At 38.8% G+C, this 16,201-nt stretch overlaps 1 protein-coding gene across 2 annotated transcripts in view; it reads left to right on the top strand.

The window, feature by feature from the left end:
* Positions 1-16,201, top strand: part of LOC122564343 (dysbindin) — a 198,257-nt gene that overhangs the window by 163,318 nt on the left and 18,738 nt on the right. For both annotated transcript variants that reach the window (XM_043719076.2, XM_043719077.2), the window contains one exon: positions 5,111-5,266. In XM_043719076.2, coding sequence (XP_043575011.2) covers positions 5,111-5,266 — 156 coding nt within the window. The remainder of the gene's footprint in view (positions 1-5,110; positions 5,267-16,201) is intronic.

Raw genomic sequence — 16,201 nt, 5'->3', positions numbered from 1 at the left:
TATTTTGTAGCATCCACAAGCTTGAAAATAATACATTCACTTTTTTCATCCAACATATTACTATATACTGTAAATAATTGAGCCCCTAGCACTAATTCCTGTGTTACAGGTTGCCATTCTGAGTGCATCCCCTTTTCTTCCAGCTGTCTTCTATTCGTTAGCCAATCCTGTATTAATGTTAATATGCCAACACCACATCATGGGCTCTTTAAAATAGCCTTGATGTGCAGTAATTTTTCAAATACTTTTTAGAAATCCAACTATGTTGGTCTACTGGTTCCTCTTTATCTATCCTGCTTGTTACCTTCTCAAAGAATTCTAACAAATTTGTCAGGCATGGTTTCCCTTCCATAAAGCCATGCTGATTTCTGCTTCATTATGTATTTCTAAATGCTTTGTTATTACATTCCTTACAATAAACTTTAATATTTTTCCCATCAAAGATGTTAAGCTCATTAGCTTATAGCTTAAAAAAATCCAAAGAACTGTGGATGCTAGAAATCGGAAACAGAAATTGTTGGAGAAACTCAGCAGCTTTTGCAGCATCTGTGGAGAGATAGCAGAGTTAACTTTTAAATCTGGTGACTTTCTTCAGAGCTGCCTCTCGTTCAGAACAGCATATAGTGACTCTCTCTTTGTCTCATTACCTTTATTAACTGGATGTTACATTAGGACCAAGGATTCTTAACAGATTCCCTGCAGTGCAGCAAGAGGCCATTTGGCCCACTTAACCCCCAAAGAATATCTCTCGTAATCCCATACCCCTAATTCTGTCCCTGTATCCCTGCATTTACTGTGGCTAATTCACCAGCCTGCACATTCCTGGCCACTATGGTGCAATTTAATGTGACCTGGCTTGCACATCTTTGGGCAATGGGAGTTCTTTGGTTATCTTGTGTTGACTTTGAAAACTTTCTCAGTCCTCTGGCTTACCACAATTCTTTGTTTCATTGTATGTATGTCAAACCAACCTTTAACTTCTGATATTTTTCACTAAACTCCCATTTATGTTCCTGCATAGCAAACCACATCATTTTGCTGCCAATAGCTGCCCACCCCACTCCTAGATCCTGATGATGAAACTGTATCTGAGTTTTCAAGAACTTCTCAGAAATGCTTCCCCTCTCACACCTAATCTTCATGGTAACATGAATTATATGGGTCTTATATCCAAGTTGAAATTCTGGTTTAACTATGTTTGATATGCCAATTCTCTTTTAACTCAGAAGCAAGTGGACAGTTTAAAGCACACTAGTTTACAACCCAACAATCTCAATTTTTCTGGGACTTCGGAGATTATGATCCATTCACTTAACACAAATATTCTGCTGTTGTGTGGTGTAAGGTGGAAGATTATATAATTTTAATATAACTTATTTTAGAGTTTCAATTTAGAAAGAGTGGCACATGGGATTATAGATCTGGGTGCGTAAGAAGGTGTTTAATGATTAACTTGAATGTATTTCTGCAACCATGTGATTTCTTTTAAAAGCAGCATGGGAGAGTGTCATCTCTGTAAAATAATTAGGTTTAGTTTTCATTGGCCAAGTTTTACAAACAGGATAAACAGGCCTTCGATGACTTAGGAACATCTGAAATTGTTATTTTCTTAAGTTTTGGGGCAGTGCCATGGTTCGGAAAACCCTTTTTGGTTTTTGTTTGTGGAAGTCCTGGCTGTAGCTGGATATGTAAGACTGCTAAGAAATAGGTTGCCTCAGTGGAAGGATAATAGTTTGAAAGTTCCAGACCAGAAGTGTTTGGTTAAAACTTTGAGGAGTTATTTTGAAGTGAGACAAGTCTATGCTCCATTGTGTGAATACTCGAGCTTATTAGAATCTCAAGACCAGAAATTGAAGCTACCATTAAATTAAACCCTATAGATGTAATAGAGAAGATAATTCTCTCTGGTGAGAGTACTAGAAAGGAGAGTCCTGGTAGGACTAATTGGAATGTGTTTTAAAATCTGTAACCTGTCTCATGTAAATAGCTTGGCTTATTCTATTTTATCTTTACATTTGCGTGATAAAGTTGTGCTTTATTCTTGAAAATAAATCTGCAGCATTGTGTGCTTATGTTTCAGTGAAAAACCACCTCATTAAAACCAAAAGAAATATGATCGATCAAGCCAAATTTTAGTCTGGATCTGTCTAGTCCACTAATAACACCAGCTGAGATCATAATAGTTATTTCCCACTGTAAACACCTTGCACTTGCTTATAGCTTAAGCAATCTAGGCTACCTTTAAGCTGTAACAGTCAATGTGTTCAGGCTTGCTGTCAGGCAGACTTTAAACAGATCATTTTAAGTTAAAGACCTCATAAACTGGATTATTGTAATGATAAGAAATGTTTTCACTCAGAGGGTGGTGGCTCTAAAATATTCTGTCCTAAATGGCTGTGAATGCTTCATAGTAAAGATGACGTTGATTGGAAGGGACACTAAAAGATCCTGAAATTATGGAGATTGGACATGAAAGTGGAACAATATAGAAGGTTGGCCATGATTTTATCAAATGGTACAGCCAGCTCATGGAACTGCCTTGCAAACTCCTCAATCTGATGTTCTTATGATATGGAGCTACGGTAGGTAAATAGCTGAATGTTAGTTCAATACTATGATCTAATTGAATGATGTGGATATGAGGTATTTGTTGCTATTATAATATGTGGACATCATTTTTATGAATGCCCAGCAACGGATAATATATTAGTGAGTCAAATGTCAGAAGAAATGGACTGTGCTTATATAGCATCAATGTAGTAAAACATCTTGAAGAATTTTGAAGAATTCCAGCAAAATTAGATATTGACCCACATAAAAAAGACACTTAGTCATAAGCTTGGTTGATGAGGTCATTTTTAATGAGTATCTGAAAGAGGAAAGAGCGGTATAGAAATTCAGCAAAATTTAATGAGGAAATTCCAGAGTTTAAGATCTAGATCTTTGAAACACAATCGCCTGGAGTGGAGTGATTAAAATCAGGGTTGCATCCAGGGCCAAACTTGAAGAGACTTGTAAATCTCCCAAAGGCTTATGGCGCCAGAGGAGATTGCAAAGGTAAGGGAGGTAAGATTACCAAGGATTTAAAAGTAAGGATAAGCATTTGACGATCAGTGTGGCCAGACTGCAAGCTAACCTGATAAAATATTGTAGATGCTTGAGAAACTCAGCAAGTTTGGCAGCATCTGTGGAGAGAGAAACAAAGTTAACATTTCAAATCCAGTACGTCCCCCCTTTAGACAAGAGCTGGACAATATTTATTGCAAGTTAACCTTAGTCAATGAGCACAAGGATGTTAGTGAATGTGACTTAACACAAGTTAGGTTACAGACAGCAGAATTCTGGATGATCTCTAGTTTACTGACAGTGAAACAGTCAAATCTAGAGGTTTAAAAAAAACTATTATACCATTCACAACTGGTTAGTGACAGCGTGAGTTGAGAATTGTTTTAAAACAGAAGTTAGGCAGTCTTAATGATGGAAAGGGAATTTGGTTGGATGATCATATTACTATCAAATAAGACAAGAGGTTACACACAGCATGATTCAGCCTCAGATGGTAACTAGAGCAAGAGATTGAGTTGTATTTGAAAACAACTTCAGTCTTCTCAGCATCTGCACTAAAAGATACTGGAATGTAAGGTCCAATTCACAAAGCACTGGTTTGAGAGTAAACTGTATGGAAGGAATGAGGCAGCCAAAGGTCCTTGACAGATCAAACAGCAGCAACTAATTGTTAATCAGATCAGCATGAATGTATCACGTCAGTGTAATCTCAACAAAGGAAAACGAATTGTAATATAAAAGGAAGTGGAGGTAGAGAAAAATAGGCTAAGAAAATATTGAAAATGTAAAGAAGTATGTGGGAAGGGGGTAACAGTTGGTAGAAAAACATAATGAGTCGAACATGGAAGCGTCGAAATAGATATTACTGCAAAATAAAGGACCTGAGACCTTGTAATATATGTCCACATAAAAGAATGTAAAATGTACAGAAAGACCAGAAAAATGAAAGAATTTCAGAAGCAGACATAGTTACATGATCAATTATTTCTTATTGTGAGTTATGCCTTGGAGTAAAAACAGCTGCAGAAAATTTGGATGTTTTAATCCATGCTTATTGAGAGATAAAACTATATCCATCTAGTGAATTTGGAGAAAATAAAAGTAGACACAATATTAGCATGGCTGTTCAATCCCAGTCTGCATTTTATCAACTAGAACTCTCTATTAATTACAAATTCTGATGTCACAGTCCATTCACTTTCTTTATAATTCTGTTTACAAAGGCACAGTAAAGTGACATTCTTTACAAACTATAGAGCTGTCATTTTATAATTAGGCAGATCAATCTACAATTAGTTCTGATATAATGTAATAGTTCTGTTCTTGTGCGATTTCGTTTTATAAGAAAATCGCACAATAGCTGTGCCACTTAAAGTAACACAGCCGGAATCACGTTAAAGCCAATTCACGTTGAAGAAACACTTGTTATGGCAGTACAGACTGTACTTCAAAATTATTTCTTTTGCGAATGGGTTAATTGAACTCTCCAGCCAACACGTTCTTTCTTCCTTCACGCAAGTAGTAAATTGGAAAAAATATGCTTTGATGTAGCTTACGTTGTTGTAGCACCTTTTAATTTTGAATCAATGATTCACATACATAATCAGACAGTTGTGGTTTACTGTAAATTTCATTTTGATGCAAAATGGTTTCATATGCACATCACCAGCATTTACTGAAGCTGTATAGGGAGGGAACTAGCTTTTGTAGTTGGTTTGTACTTAAGGTTCGCACAAAAAGCCCTGAGTGACAGTAAAAAAAATAGTGCTGGATTGCATAGTGCTTCTCTGCTAAATATAATGCAGCATAACATGATCTATTAGCTGGAGGTACTAGACCATATAGAATCCTGTGGACATCTAAGAGCAGTTTGTTATTTGATTATTGCTAGTAACTTTGAGAATGAGTCACACAGGGTTGCAACTCCTGTTTTACATCATTGTTTATTCTTGCAGGTTGTATGTGGTTGAAGATAGATCTATGTAACTAGGACTCTCATTCTGATTCATATAGTTTATATCAAAGATTGATTTTTCTATTCCAGCTGAGTTGGACAGTGAACATGCTCAGAAGGTGCGAGATATGGAGAACACACAACAGCTGAAACTGAAAGAGCGGCAAAAATTTTTTGAAGAAGCCTTTCAACAGGATCTGGAGCAATATCTATCTACAGGACACTTGCAGATAGCACAGAGGCGAGGCAAGTTTTTAAATTATTTCGCTATTTAAGGCAAGGTTTTACATTATTTCATGACTTGTGATAAAATCTACTTTGTACCTATTTGCACTGTATAAGCTGGAGAATTGTGGCATTTGAGGCACAAGATGTTCCATTATTTGAAACATATATGTGTATCTAGTAACAAGGGTAAGATTTGGAGGATCTCAAACAGTCATCAAAAAATAATTTGAGACTCGGTGAACAGCACGTCAAAGTAAAGAGCAGGAAAAGAAGCTCCATGCAGCTAATGTATCCCTTTTAGTAACGTCTATACTGCTCAGCGGTTGGGACTTAGAAGATTTGCCACACTTATCAGCTGAAAAGAAGTTGGCTGAGAGAGAAAATGGAACTTCAGTGCAGCTGAGAATGGGGATCTAATATGCCCAAGAGCTGCATTTCTTTGCAGCTGAGAAAATATATTTATTTTAACTGAAAAGATTAATAGTCCCAAACTGGATCACAATGAAATTTGGCAGTCTTGTCCAGGATTATAACACAGTACCTCTATGGAACCTTCATATAAAGTCAGTTTTTTTGTTATTTTGTCTGATGAATTTGGTGAAAACACTTGCCTCTTAATATTTCTGGTATCTTTTGTTAGATGTATGAAGAAATTCATTTTTAATAAGTACCGTATACACTTGTGTATCAGTCGAATATTGAAGACAGACTTTTTTTTTAAGATGAAGTTAGGGACGTTGACTTATATACAAGGTATTGTTTTCAAGGGCCTGAAATTCATGCTGCAGTTCGAAATACTGTATTATTATCAGAAATCAATTTGATCGCACAACTAATCCCGGGTAAAGAAGAATCCTAAATTCTTACAGAATCCTAACCTTCTACTGTCCAACCTCCTGCCAGTTCTGGGTCAAGAACACAAATTTTGCTACATTCTCTGATACAGTACATGGAGTTCCAATCACTCTGTGACGTTCGGGTGGGCGGGTTCCTTGCCCACAGGCCACAGCTCTGATTGGCTTGTGGTTGCCAATCAAGCTGAGGCAGTGATGTCATTGGAGACAGGTGACTGCACTGCCTCCCCACCGTGCACTTGCTCGGGGCTGTGCTGATGGAAGGCACTGGAGGTTCATAGCCTCGCACCAAATTGAGGGAAGGAAGGAGGAGAAGAGAGGGGGAGGGTAGCCATAGGGGGAATACAGGAAAGGCCCTGTTACACAGCAGCTCACTCAACCGCTGATTAATGAGTGGCAGTTGTGAACGCCTCACATCATCCAGCAAGTAACACTTTAACCAGCAGAAAGGGAACGAGGTGTCTCACTCTGTGCCTCACTCTCGTTTTCCACCCCCCAACAACAAGTGTGGGCATGGCTGGGGAGAACTGTCATTTTTTCCCCCAATAATGTTCCTTTCAAATAGTTTGACATGTTTTATTCCATTATAGATGGAATTTAAAGTTGTATCATCATAGTTAGAGATGATAATGGACAGCCTTCCAGGCTCTACCACAATAACTATTTCCCACTAATTTCATATGATAGTGTGGTAACTTGCCATTTTTAAAGTTGATAAATACCGATAGACTTAGTACCAGTCTGAATGAATTAAAACATGCTGTAGTAAATCAAGTATGGTAAATAGTCGTGAATGAATAGAGATGTGATATAGTAAACAAAGAGCAATGAATAGAGTTACCGATAGGAATGAATGAATGCAATTTTGTTAAAATGGGTTAATGCGAACATTGACTTATTTTCTTCATTAAGCAGATACTTTCTGAATAATTTTTCTGAAATTTCATAGATTTATTAAAGGGAACATTGTTTCCTTTGTAAGAGGTTTGTAATGTGGTATAGTAGAATCGACTTATGAGATATATGGAAAATACAAGACTTTTTGGCCAAAATAAGGGGTCAACTTATACAAGAGATTGATTTATACACGAGTACATATGGTGGTTATTTGGCAATTTCATTCATTCCATTCTGATAATGTTGGAAATTTGTTTTAGATTAATAAACCTACATGAGAAAACTACAGCAATCAAATGTATACACCTGGGACTGGGTGAAGTGGAAAGATCATAACTTGACACATAAGGGTTTATTTACATTTGTGTTAATTGGGGAAATAATTGTTTGAAGTTACTTCTATTTCAAGTATTTTGGACAGTATATATGACTTTTTCCTTTTAGAATGTTGTAGATCTTCTCAGTTTCTGTGATGCGATTTGTGACAGCTACTAACATACAAACAGTGTTGTCAGAGTACATTATGATAAATGATTGGCCTGAAGCCACCTCAGTGAGATTGAAACTCTTGTTAAAAAATATTTATTCTTTTCAGCTTTGTGGTTGCAGAGGTTTGCATGTATGGAGTAAAAGCTGGTTCATAGTTTTTGACTTATCAGGATTAGTGAAGATTTGGAGCCCTCAAAGAAAATAGCTGAGTTGAGATTGAAATAGTGTGGTGATTTATTGAGAAGAAATGAAATGTGGTGAGACAAGTCATAGAGGTGGGACTACCAAGAAGCGGGAGAAGAGGAAGTCCTGAGACCAGATAGAAAGATGCGATAATGAGAGTCTTAATCACAGTGGGATTGGAGAGGAATAAATCACTGAGTGTGGTGTGGGAAGAACATAGACAAAGGTTATCACCTAGCATTGTGGTGACCGCAAGTTCATTTTTCAATGAGAAAAGCTGAAAGAAGTTACAGAGTATGAACAGGGAAAAGTGTTCATAAAGAACAGCAAAAATGTAATCCTGTTAAGTTAGTATAACACTTCAGAAGTAAACATTCCACTGAGTGTCATCTTTAAGTGTTTACCTTGATCTTAAAGGATGTTTGGGTCAATTGATTACTTCTATGGTTAATGTCCTCACACCATTTAAAATTGGAACAAGAGTAATCTATTGATCCTGTCAAACATCTTTTACCATTCAGTTAGATCATGACTGATCTGTGCTTCTAATTACACTTACATTATTCTTTGGTATTCTTCTCAAAAAAAAATCTGTCAATGTCCATTTTGAAATTCACATTTCATCCAGCATTCACAACCTTTTAGGAGATAATTTGGGCATGAAAATATATTTTGATCCTTTTTATACTTCAAATCAGCTCTCAAATTTCCAAAGTACCAAGCCAAGTTTGTGTAACTTTCTGTTGTAATTGAAAAATGGCATGTTACAGATTCATTCTCTCATATCTCATGTATCAAAGTTGAGAAAACACAAGAAAACCTAGTAAGAAGTGGTAGACTAATTGGTAAAGTTAGATGATGTGGGATTCAGTGCACGCTTGCCAATTGGGTGCAAGATTGGCTTTAAGATAGGAGACAGAGGGTGGTGATGGGAAGTTGTTTCTCAGACTGGAAGTCTGTAATCGGTGATGTTCCACAGAATTTGATACTGGGTCCACTTTTGTTGTTTATATAAATGATTCGGTTGAGAATATAGGAGACATGGTTAGTAAGTTTGCAGATGACACCAAAATTGGTGGTGTACTGAACAGTGAAGAAGGTTGTCGAATATTACAAAGAGATTTTGATCAATTGGGTCAATTGGCTGAGGAGTGACAAATGGAGTTTAATTTAGATAAATTAAGGCATTGCTTTTTGATAAAACAAATTGGGGCAGGGCGTATACAGTTAATGGTAGGGACTTGGGTAGTGTTGTCGAACAGAGAGCTAGGGGTTCAGGTTCATTAATTCTTTGAAATTTGTGTCACATATAGATAGGGTGGTTAAGAAGGCTTTTAGCATGCTTGCCTTCATTGCCTAGACCCTTGAGTGCAGGGGATGGGACGTCATGTTAATGTATGTAGAGGATGTTGGTGAGGCCTCTTCTGGAGTACTGAGTACAGTTTTTTAGATTAGATTACATTAGATTACAGTGTGGAAACAGGCCCTTCGGCCCAACAAGTCCACACCGACCTGCCGAAGCGTAACCCACCCATACCCCTACATTTACCCCTTACCTAACACTACGGGCAATTTAGCATGGCCAATTCACCTGACCTGCACATCTTTGGATTGTGGGAGGAAACCGGAGCACCCGGAGGAAACCCACGCAGACACGGGGAGAACGTGCAAACTCCACACAGTCAGTCGCCTGAGGCGGGAATTGAACCCGGGTCTCTGGCGCTGTGAGGCAGCAGTGCTAACCACTGTGCCACCGTGCCGCCCACAGTTCTGGTTGTAGGAAGGACATTATTAAACTGGAGAGGATTCAGAAAAGATTTACCAGGAATTTGCTGGGAATAGAAGGTTTGAGTTACAAAAATGGCTGGATAGACTGGGACTCTTTTCACTGGAGCATAGCAGGTTGAGGAGTGAGCTTATAGAGGTTTATAAAATCATGAGGGGCATAGATAAAGTGAATAGCAAAGATCGTTTCCCTAAGTGGGGGATTTCAAGATGAGGGGGCATATTTTTAAGATGAGGGAAGAAAGATCTAAAAAGGACACGGGGGCAACATTTTTGAGACAGAGTAGACAGTGTATGGAATGAACTGCTAGAGGAAGTGGTGGATACAGGTACAATTACAGCGTTTCAAAGACACTTGGATAAGTACATGGACAGGAAAGGTTTGGAGAGATATGTGCCAAATAGAGGCTGATGGGATTAGTTTAGTTTGGGAACATGGCTGGTGTAGAATAGTTGGACCAAAGGGTCTGTTTGGCTATTTGCTATTGCTGTGAGAAATGCTGGATACTACAGAAGTTCCACATCACGCCATGTTAGATCTAATATTCATCAATTGTGTACACATTATTTAAAAAAGGTTTCAAAGAAGATAGGTTTTTAATTTGAATTGTTAATCTCTGTACTTCCCATTCATTCTCGTAGAATTCTGCATAATTGGTCATATGGTGAGATTGATTATAAGGCATCAACAAAACAATCTACAGAAATTGCTGGAAAAGCACAGGAGGTCTGGCAGCATCTATGGAGAGAAATCATAACATGTTCTGAGGAAGGGTCAGTTAACCTGAAATGTTAAGTGTAATGTCTCTCCACCGTTGCTGCCAGACCTCCTGAGCTTTTCTAGCAGTTTCTGTTTTTGTTTCCAATTTACAACATCTGCAGTTCTTTTGGTTTTTAACAAAACCATTTATTTTTGACGCATAAATGCTTGCTGCTTACAAAAATAGCTGTGAAATTGATTTCTCCAACTAATCACTGAGTGGTCAGTCAGCTCCTTAAGCAAATGAATTTTCTGGTAAGACTTCCTGTCTTTTTCTTTTGCCAGTGGTTAATTTTTGTTCCACTCAAAGAAACAGGTCTTCCCTATCCACACTATTCAAACCTTTAATTGTTTTGTGCATCTCAAATAAGTCACCCCTCAGCCTCCTGTGTTTGAAGGAAAACAACCTCACGTTTTCCAATCATTTCTAATAGCTGCAGTTTTCAAACCCTCACAAGGTAGTTGTAAACCTGCTCTGTACTCTCTCTCTGTAAGCAGTTATGTGCTTTCTGAATGAGGTCACTGGAACTATATGCAAAACCTAGCTCTGGCCTAACCAGTGAATGCAGGAAACTTTGTTTTAACCAACATGTTTATCAACAGGCACTCTTGATAAACTAACAAAAATTATATACTTCAAATACTCCATGATTTGGAGATGCTGGTGTTGGACTGAGGTGTACAAAGTTAAAAAGCGCACAACACAAGGTTATAGTCCAACAGGTTTAATCGGAAGCACTAGCTTTCGGAGCGATGCTTCTTCTTCAGGTGATTTACTAATGAAGGAGCAGCTCTCCGAAAGCTAGTGCTTCCAATTAAACCTGTTGGTCTATAACCTGGTGTTGTGTAATTTTTAAACTCAAATACCCCACTCTATCACGATGTTGAGTATTTATGCTGTAAAGTATAGCAGTGATATGTATAGCCCCTGCATTATGTTTCTATTACTTAGTGTGTTTTCACATTGTTTTTAGACAAAGTTTTGATGTTTTACATAGTTTATTTGAGGGATATTGATGTCTCGAAGCTTTGGTTGGTCAGGGTTTACTGCAGTTATGCGTACGTGACTATTTGGAATATTTGATCAAGCGACACTCTCTTGGTCCCTTGGTGTGGGTTAATAAAATGTTTGCTGTGCTTCCAGCATTTCCTGCTCTTGTATTCACCCAATGAAATAAATCATCCTATATCCCTCCATTACAACCTTTATCCACCTGTCCTACCACCATCATGTGGACATGCAATCCAATGTCTCTCACTTTCTCCACTCCTTTCAGAATGCTTCCAATTTTTTTGTGCATTCCCTTGCTTTGTTTATCCCAATGAAATGCATAACCTCACACTTCTTTTGATTGTATTGCATTTGTCACTTTTCTGCCTACACTACCAAATCATTGATATCTTCCTGCAGTCCACAGTCATCTCTTTTTCGCTATCAACTATCTGGTCAATATTTGTGTTTTCTGAAAACTTACCCATTCAGCCTCCTACGTTTATGTGTAAATTATCCAATACGCACATAGCACAAAAGGAAAAGGACTCAAAAGTGAGCTGTGGAACATGACTGGAAATTGCTTTCAATTCACAAAACACACTTGTAGATCATTACCCTTTGTTTCCTGTTACGGAGCCAGTTCTGAATCCAACTCGCCATATTTCCTTGTATTCCAATTATCAAGGGAAACAATTTAAGACAAAAGAATTAAAGGGGATATGAAGAGAACCTTCTTCAGCCAGAGGGTGATAGGTGTCTGGAAGTTATAGCCAGTTTAGTGATTGAGTGTGCTTTAGTTTTTATTTAATATTCTGCCTTACGGAGCCTTGTCCAATGTCTTATTAAAATCCATGGAGACAACATACACTGCACTACCTTCATCCACCCTCCTTGTTACTTCCTCAAAAACATTCAATTAAGGTAATAAAACATGACCTATCCTTAAAAACAACTTGCTGACTACCATTGATCACTGACTATCCATATCTCTCAAAGTAGCATTTAAATCTGTAGGATCAATGCTTATTCCAGTAGTTTGCCCACCACTGAGGTCAGACTGACTAGTCTACAATTATTTGGCCTATTCCTTGCACCATTTTGAATAGTAGTAAGACATTTCAGACCTCCAACCTTTGGTGCCCTGCCAGTTAGCTATTTCCTCCTTGGCTTCCATTAAGTGGATACAGTTCATTTGCCACTAGTTATTTATCCTCCTTCAAGGAATTCAGTCATCTAGTACTTAATTTCTTATTATGCTTATTTGAACTAATATTGCACACTCCTCTTCAACTAAATTGTATGCATCATTCCTTTGTGAAGAGAGACAAAACACTCATTTAGAAACCTGCCCAAATCTTCAGCTTCCATGCACAACTTACCATGTACATCTCTAATAGACCCAGACCTTTCTTTAGTCATTCCCTTGTTCGTAATACACTTTGGATTTTCCTCAGTCTTACTGGCAAATATCTCTTCATATCCCCTCTCTGCTTTCTGAGTTTCCTTTTTCACTTAACTCTGAACTTTTTAAACTCCCCTAAGATTCCTAAAATATTACCCTTTTATGAGACTGCCATAAGCTCTATTTTTCTGCTTTGTTATACCCTTTTAGCTCCTGGATAAAGAGAGGATTCTAGACTGGGCAATGCAAACCCTTTCTTTGTGCGAACATGTCTACAATGAGACATTGGAATCTTGCTTTTGAATCCTCTACATTGATTTGCTATTGACTTCCCTTCAAGTAAATATAACCAATCCACATTTTCCAGATCATCTCTCAGCTTTGTAAAGGGAGGCAATGTCATTATGATAAAGTCACTGGGCTAGTATTTATGGTGATCCAAAGTAATTCTCTAGGGATAAAGGTTCAAATTCCACCATAACAGATTGTGAAATTTGAATTCAATAAAAATGTAGAATTGAAAGCTAGCCTAATGGGAGTCATGTAACCATTATCGCTCTTCACTAATGTGCTTTTGGGATGGAAATCTGTCATCCTTATCTGATCTGGCCTACATGTGACAGCACCTACATCTGACAGCAATGTGATTGCCTTTCAAGCACCCTCTGAAATTGCTTAGCAAGCCACTCACTGAGAATGAAGGATGGGCAATGAATGCTGGCCCAGGTAGTGACCCCCATATCCTAAAATGGAAAAGTTTCGAACTTCCATCCATCTGCCAAGTTTCATTTCTTAAGACTCCATCTAGAATTATGCCCTTTCTTATGGAAGTCTCGCATGTGAGCTACAAAGTTCTCTTGAATACAGTTCAAGAATTTGGTGCCCTCTGTGCCTTTCAGACTACTTGTATCCCAGTTGATATTTGTTGAGACCAGGAACAATGATGCAATAATATTTGCGTTCCTATCTTTTAACATCCCTCAGATCTGCTTTCAGGACCATATTTCCATTCCAAGTCATAGGTATCAATGTGGAGCAGGATCTCTTGTTGATATCTGACTTTGAGTCTTCTTGTACTCTACTTCTAAGATAACCGTCATGCTTGCAGCTATGTCATTGATAGAAATCAAGTTATAAATCTCCAAATTTTATCTCTATGGCTGGAATTTTGTCATCAGCCTTATTACTTCCATATTTAATGTGCCATTTTACTTGCTGTCTGAGTGCAACTCTTAATCTTCCTGCTTGATGACATCAGCTTGCAGTTTCCACATCTACAGTAAAGCAAATGTATTAGATTATATTCCCTACAGTGTGGAAACAGGCCCGTTGGTCCAACAAGTCCACACCGACCCTCCAAAGAGTAAACCCACCCAGTCCCATTTTCCCTCTGACTAATGCACCTAACAATATGGGCAATTTGACATGGCCAATTCACCTAACCTGCACATCTTTGGACTGTGGAGGAAACCGGAGCACCCGGAGGAAACCCACGCAGACACAGGGAGAATGTGCAAACTCCACACAGTCACCTGAGGCTGGAATCGAACCTGGGACCCTGGTGCTGTGAGGCAGCAGTACTAACCACTGAGCCACCGTGCTGCCCTATTAGTTGACAATGAACTTAGAATAACACAATCCTATGAACAATCTAAGTTCTTTCTTCTCTTTGCTTTTAAATTTCCCTTAGTTGTTACCTATGTTGAGTCAATCCCTTCATGATCTATTTGGTGACTCACAGTATGTTATGTCATAAAGAATACTTCAGTTTTTTGGTTTTGATGCCATATTCTTGATGACAATCCAGAACTTTGTTCAACATTAATGTGTGTCCCTTCTATCTTACTGCTAATTAGATGGTCATCTAAGAAACTAGAAATTCGTCTCATTACCAGTGTACCTGATCGATGACACTCTGGAACATTAGGATTCATAACTTAGAATCAGGTAATTTTACAGTATAGAAGGAGCCATTCGACCCATCATGTCTATAATTGCTCTTGAAAGAGCTGCTCAGCTCATCCCATTCTCTGGCCCTATCTTTGTAGCCTTTTAAATTTATCACTTTCAAATAGATGTCCAGCTCTGTTTTGTAACTCCTTATGGAATCTCTCTCTATCCATCTCCCAGGCAGCACATTCCAAATCCTAACAATTCTGCATAAAGAAATTTCTCCTTCTCCCACTCCTATCTCTCTTGCTGATAGTCTTGACATTGTCTGTCAGAAATTCACCTGCACCTCCACACACATCATTTACTGCATCTGCTGCACCCAATGTGGCCTCCTATACATTGGGGAGACAGGCCACCTACTTGCGGAACATTTCAGAGAACACCTCTGGGACACCCGCACCAACCAACCCAACCGCCCCGTGGCTGAACACTTTAACTCCCCCTCCCGCTCCGCCAAGGACATGCAGGTCCTTGGCCTCCTCCATCGCCAGACCATGGCAACATGACGCCTGGAGGAAGAGCACCACAAGGGTTGAATGCAGATTTCTCCAGCTTTCTCACTTTCCCCCCCCCCCACCCCCCCACCTTTTCTCAGTCCCAACCCTCAGACTCAGCACCGCCTTCTTAACCTGCAATCATCTTCCTGATCTCTCCGCCCCCACCCCCTCTCCGGCCTATCACCCTCACCTTAACCTCCTTCCACCTATCGTATTCCCAGCGCCCCTCCCCCAAGTCCCTCCTCCCTACCTTTTATCTTAGCCTGCTTGGCACACCTTCCTCATTCCTGAAGAAGGGCTTATGTCCGAAACGTCGATTTGCTTGTTCCTTTGATGCTGCCTGACCTGCTGCGCTTTTCCAGCAACACATTTTTAAGTCTTGACATTGTGACTCCTAGTTACTGACATACTAACTAATGGAAACAGAATATCCTCCTTTACTCTGTCAAAATTGTTTGAAGTTTTGAACACCTTAATAGGATCATCTCTTAATCTTCTCTGCTCCAAGGAGAATGAGCCCAATTTCTCTACTCTTTCCTTGTATCTAAATTCCTTATTCCTGCTATCATTCTGTTCCATTGAAGTTCCTCCAGTGCTTTAACTTCCTTCCTGAAATATGGTGCCCAGAACTGAACACATTATTCCAAATGTGGTCAGGCCAATGATTGGTAGAGGTGTATTACCACTTCTTTTTATACTCTATGCCTCCATTTACAAACCTAAGGATCCTATAAGGCTTCTTAACAACTGTTTCAACATGCCTGGCCATCATCAGCGAATCATGCACATAAACCCCAAGGTCCCTCTGCTCCTGTACTCCCGTCACAGTTGTACCATTGAGCCTGTATTGTCTCTCCATGTTTCTTCTGCCAAAATGCATTACCTCCTATTTCTCTGCATTGAAATTCATCTACCCAGTGTCAGTTCATTTGGCCAACTTGTCAAGTCCCTCTGAAGTCACTTTGTCCTCTCAATTCAGTATTCTCCCTTGCTTAATGTTATCAGCAAATATAGGTATTTTTGCCCTCAAAGCGCATATCCAAATAATTTTTAAATCAGAAAAAGCGTGGGTCCCAACACTGATCCCTGGGGAGCACCACTTTCAACTTGTCTCCAATCTGAGAAATGCCCACCTGTAC

The sequence above is a fragment of the Chiloscyllium plagiosum genome, unplaced genomic scaffold (genome assembly GCF_037043375.1).
Source record: "Chiloscyllium plagiosum isolate Xiang-an unplaced genomic scaffold, Cpla_swu_hap1 HiC_scaffold_34, whole genome shotgun sequence".
In the NCBI taxonomy this organism is placed as follows: domain Eukaryota; kingdom Metazoa; phylum Chordata; class Chondrichthyes; order Orectolobiformes; family Hemiscylliidae; genus Chiloscyllium; species Chiloscyllium plagiosum.
This window is presented reverse-complemented; position numbering and strand designations above follow the sequence as displayed.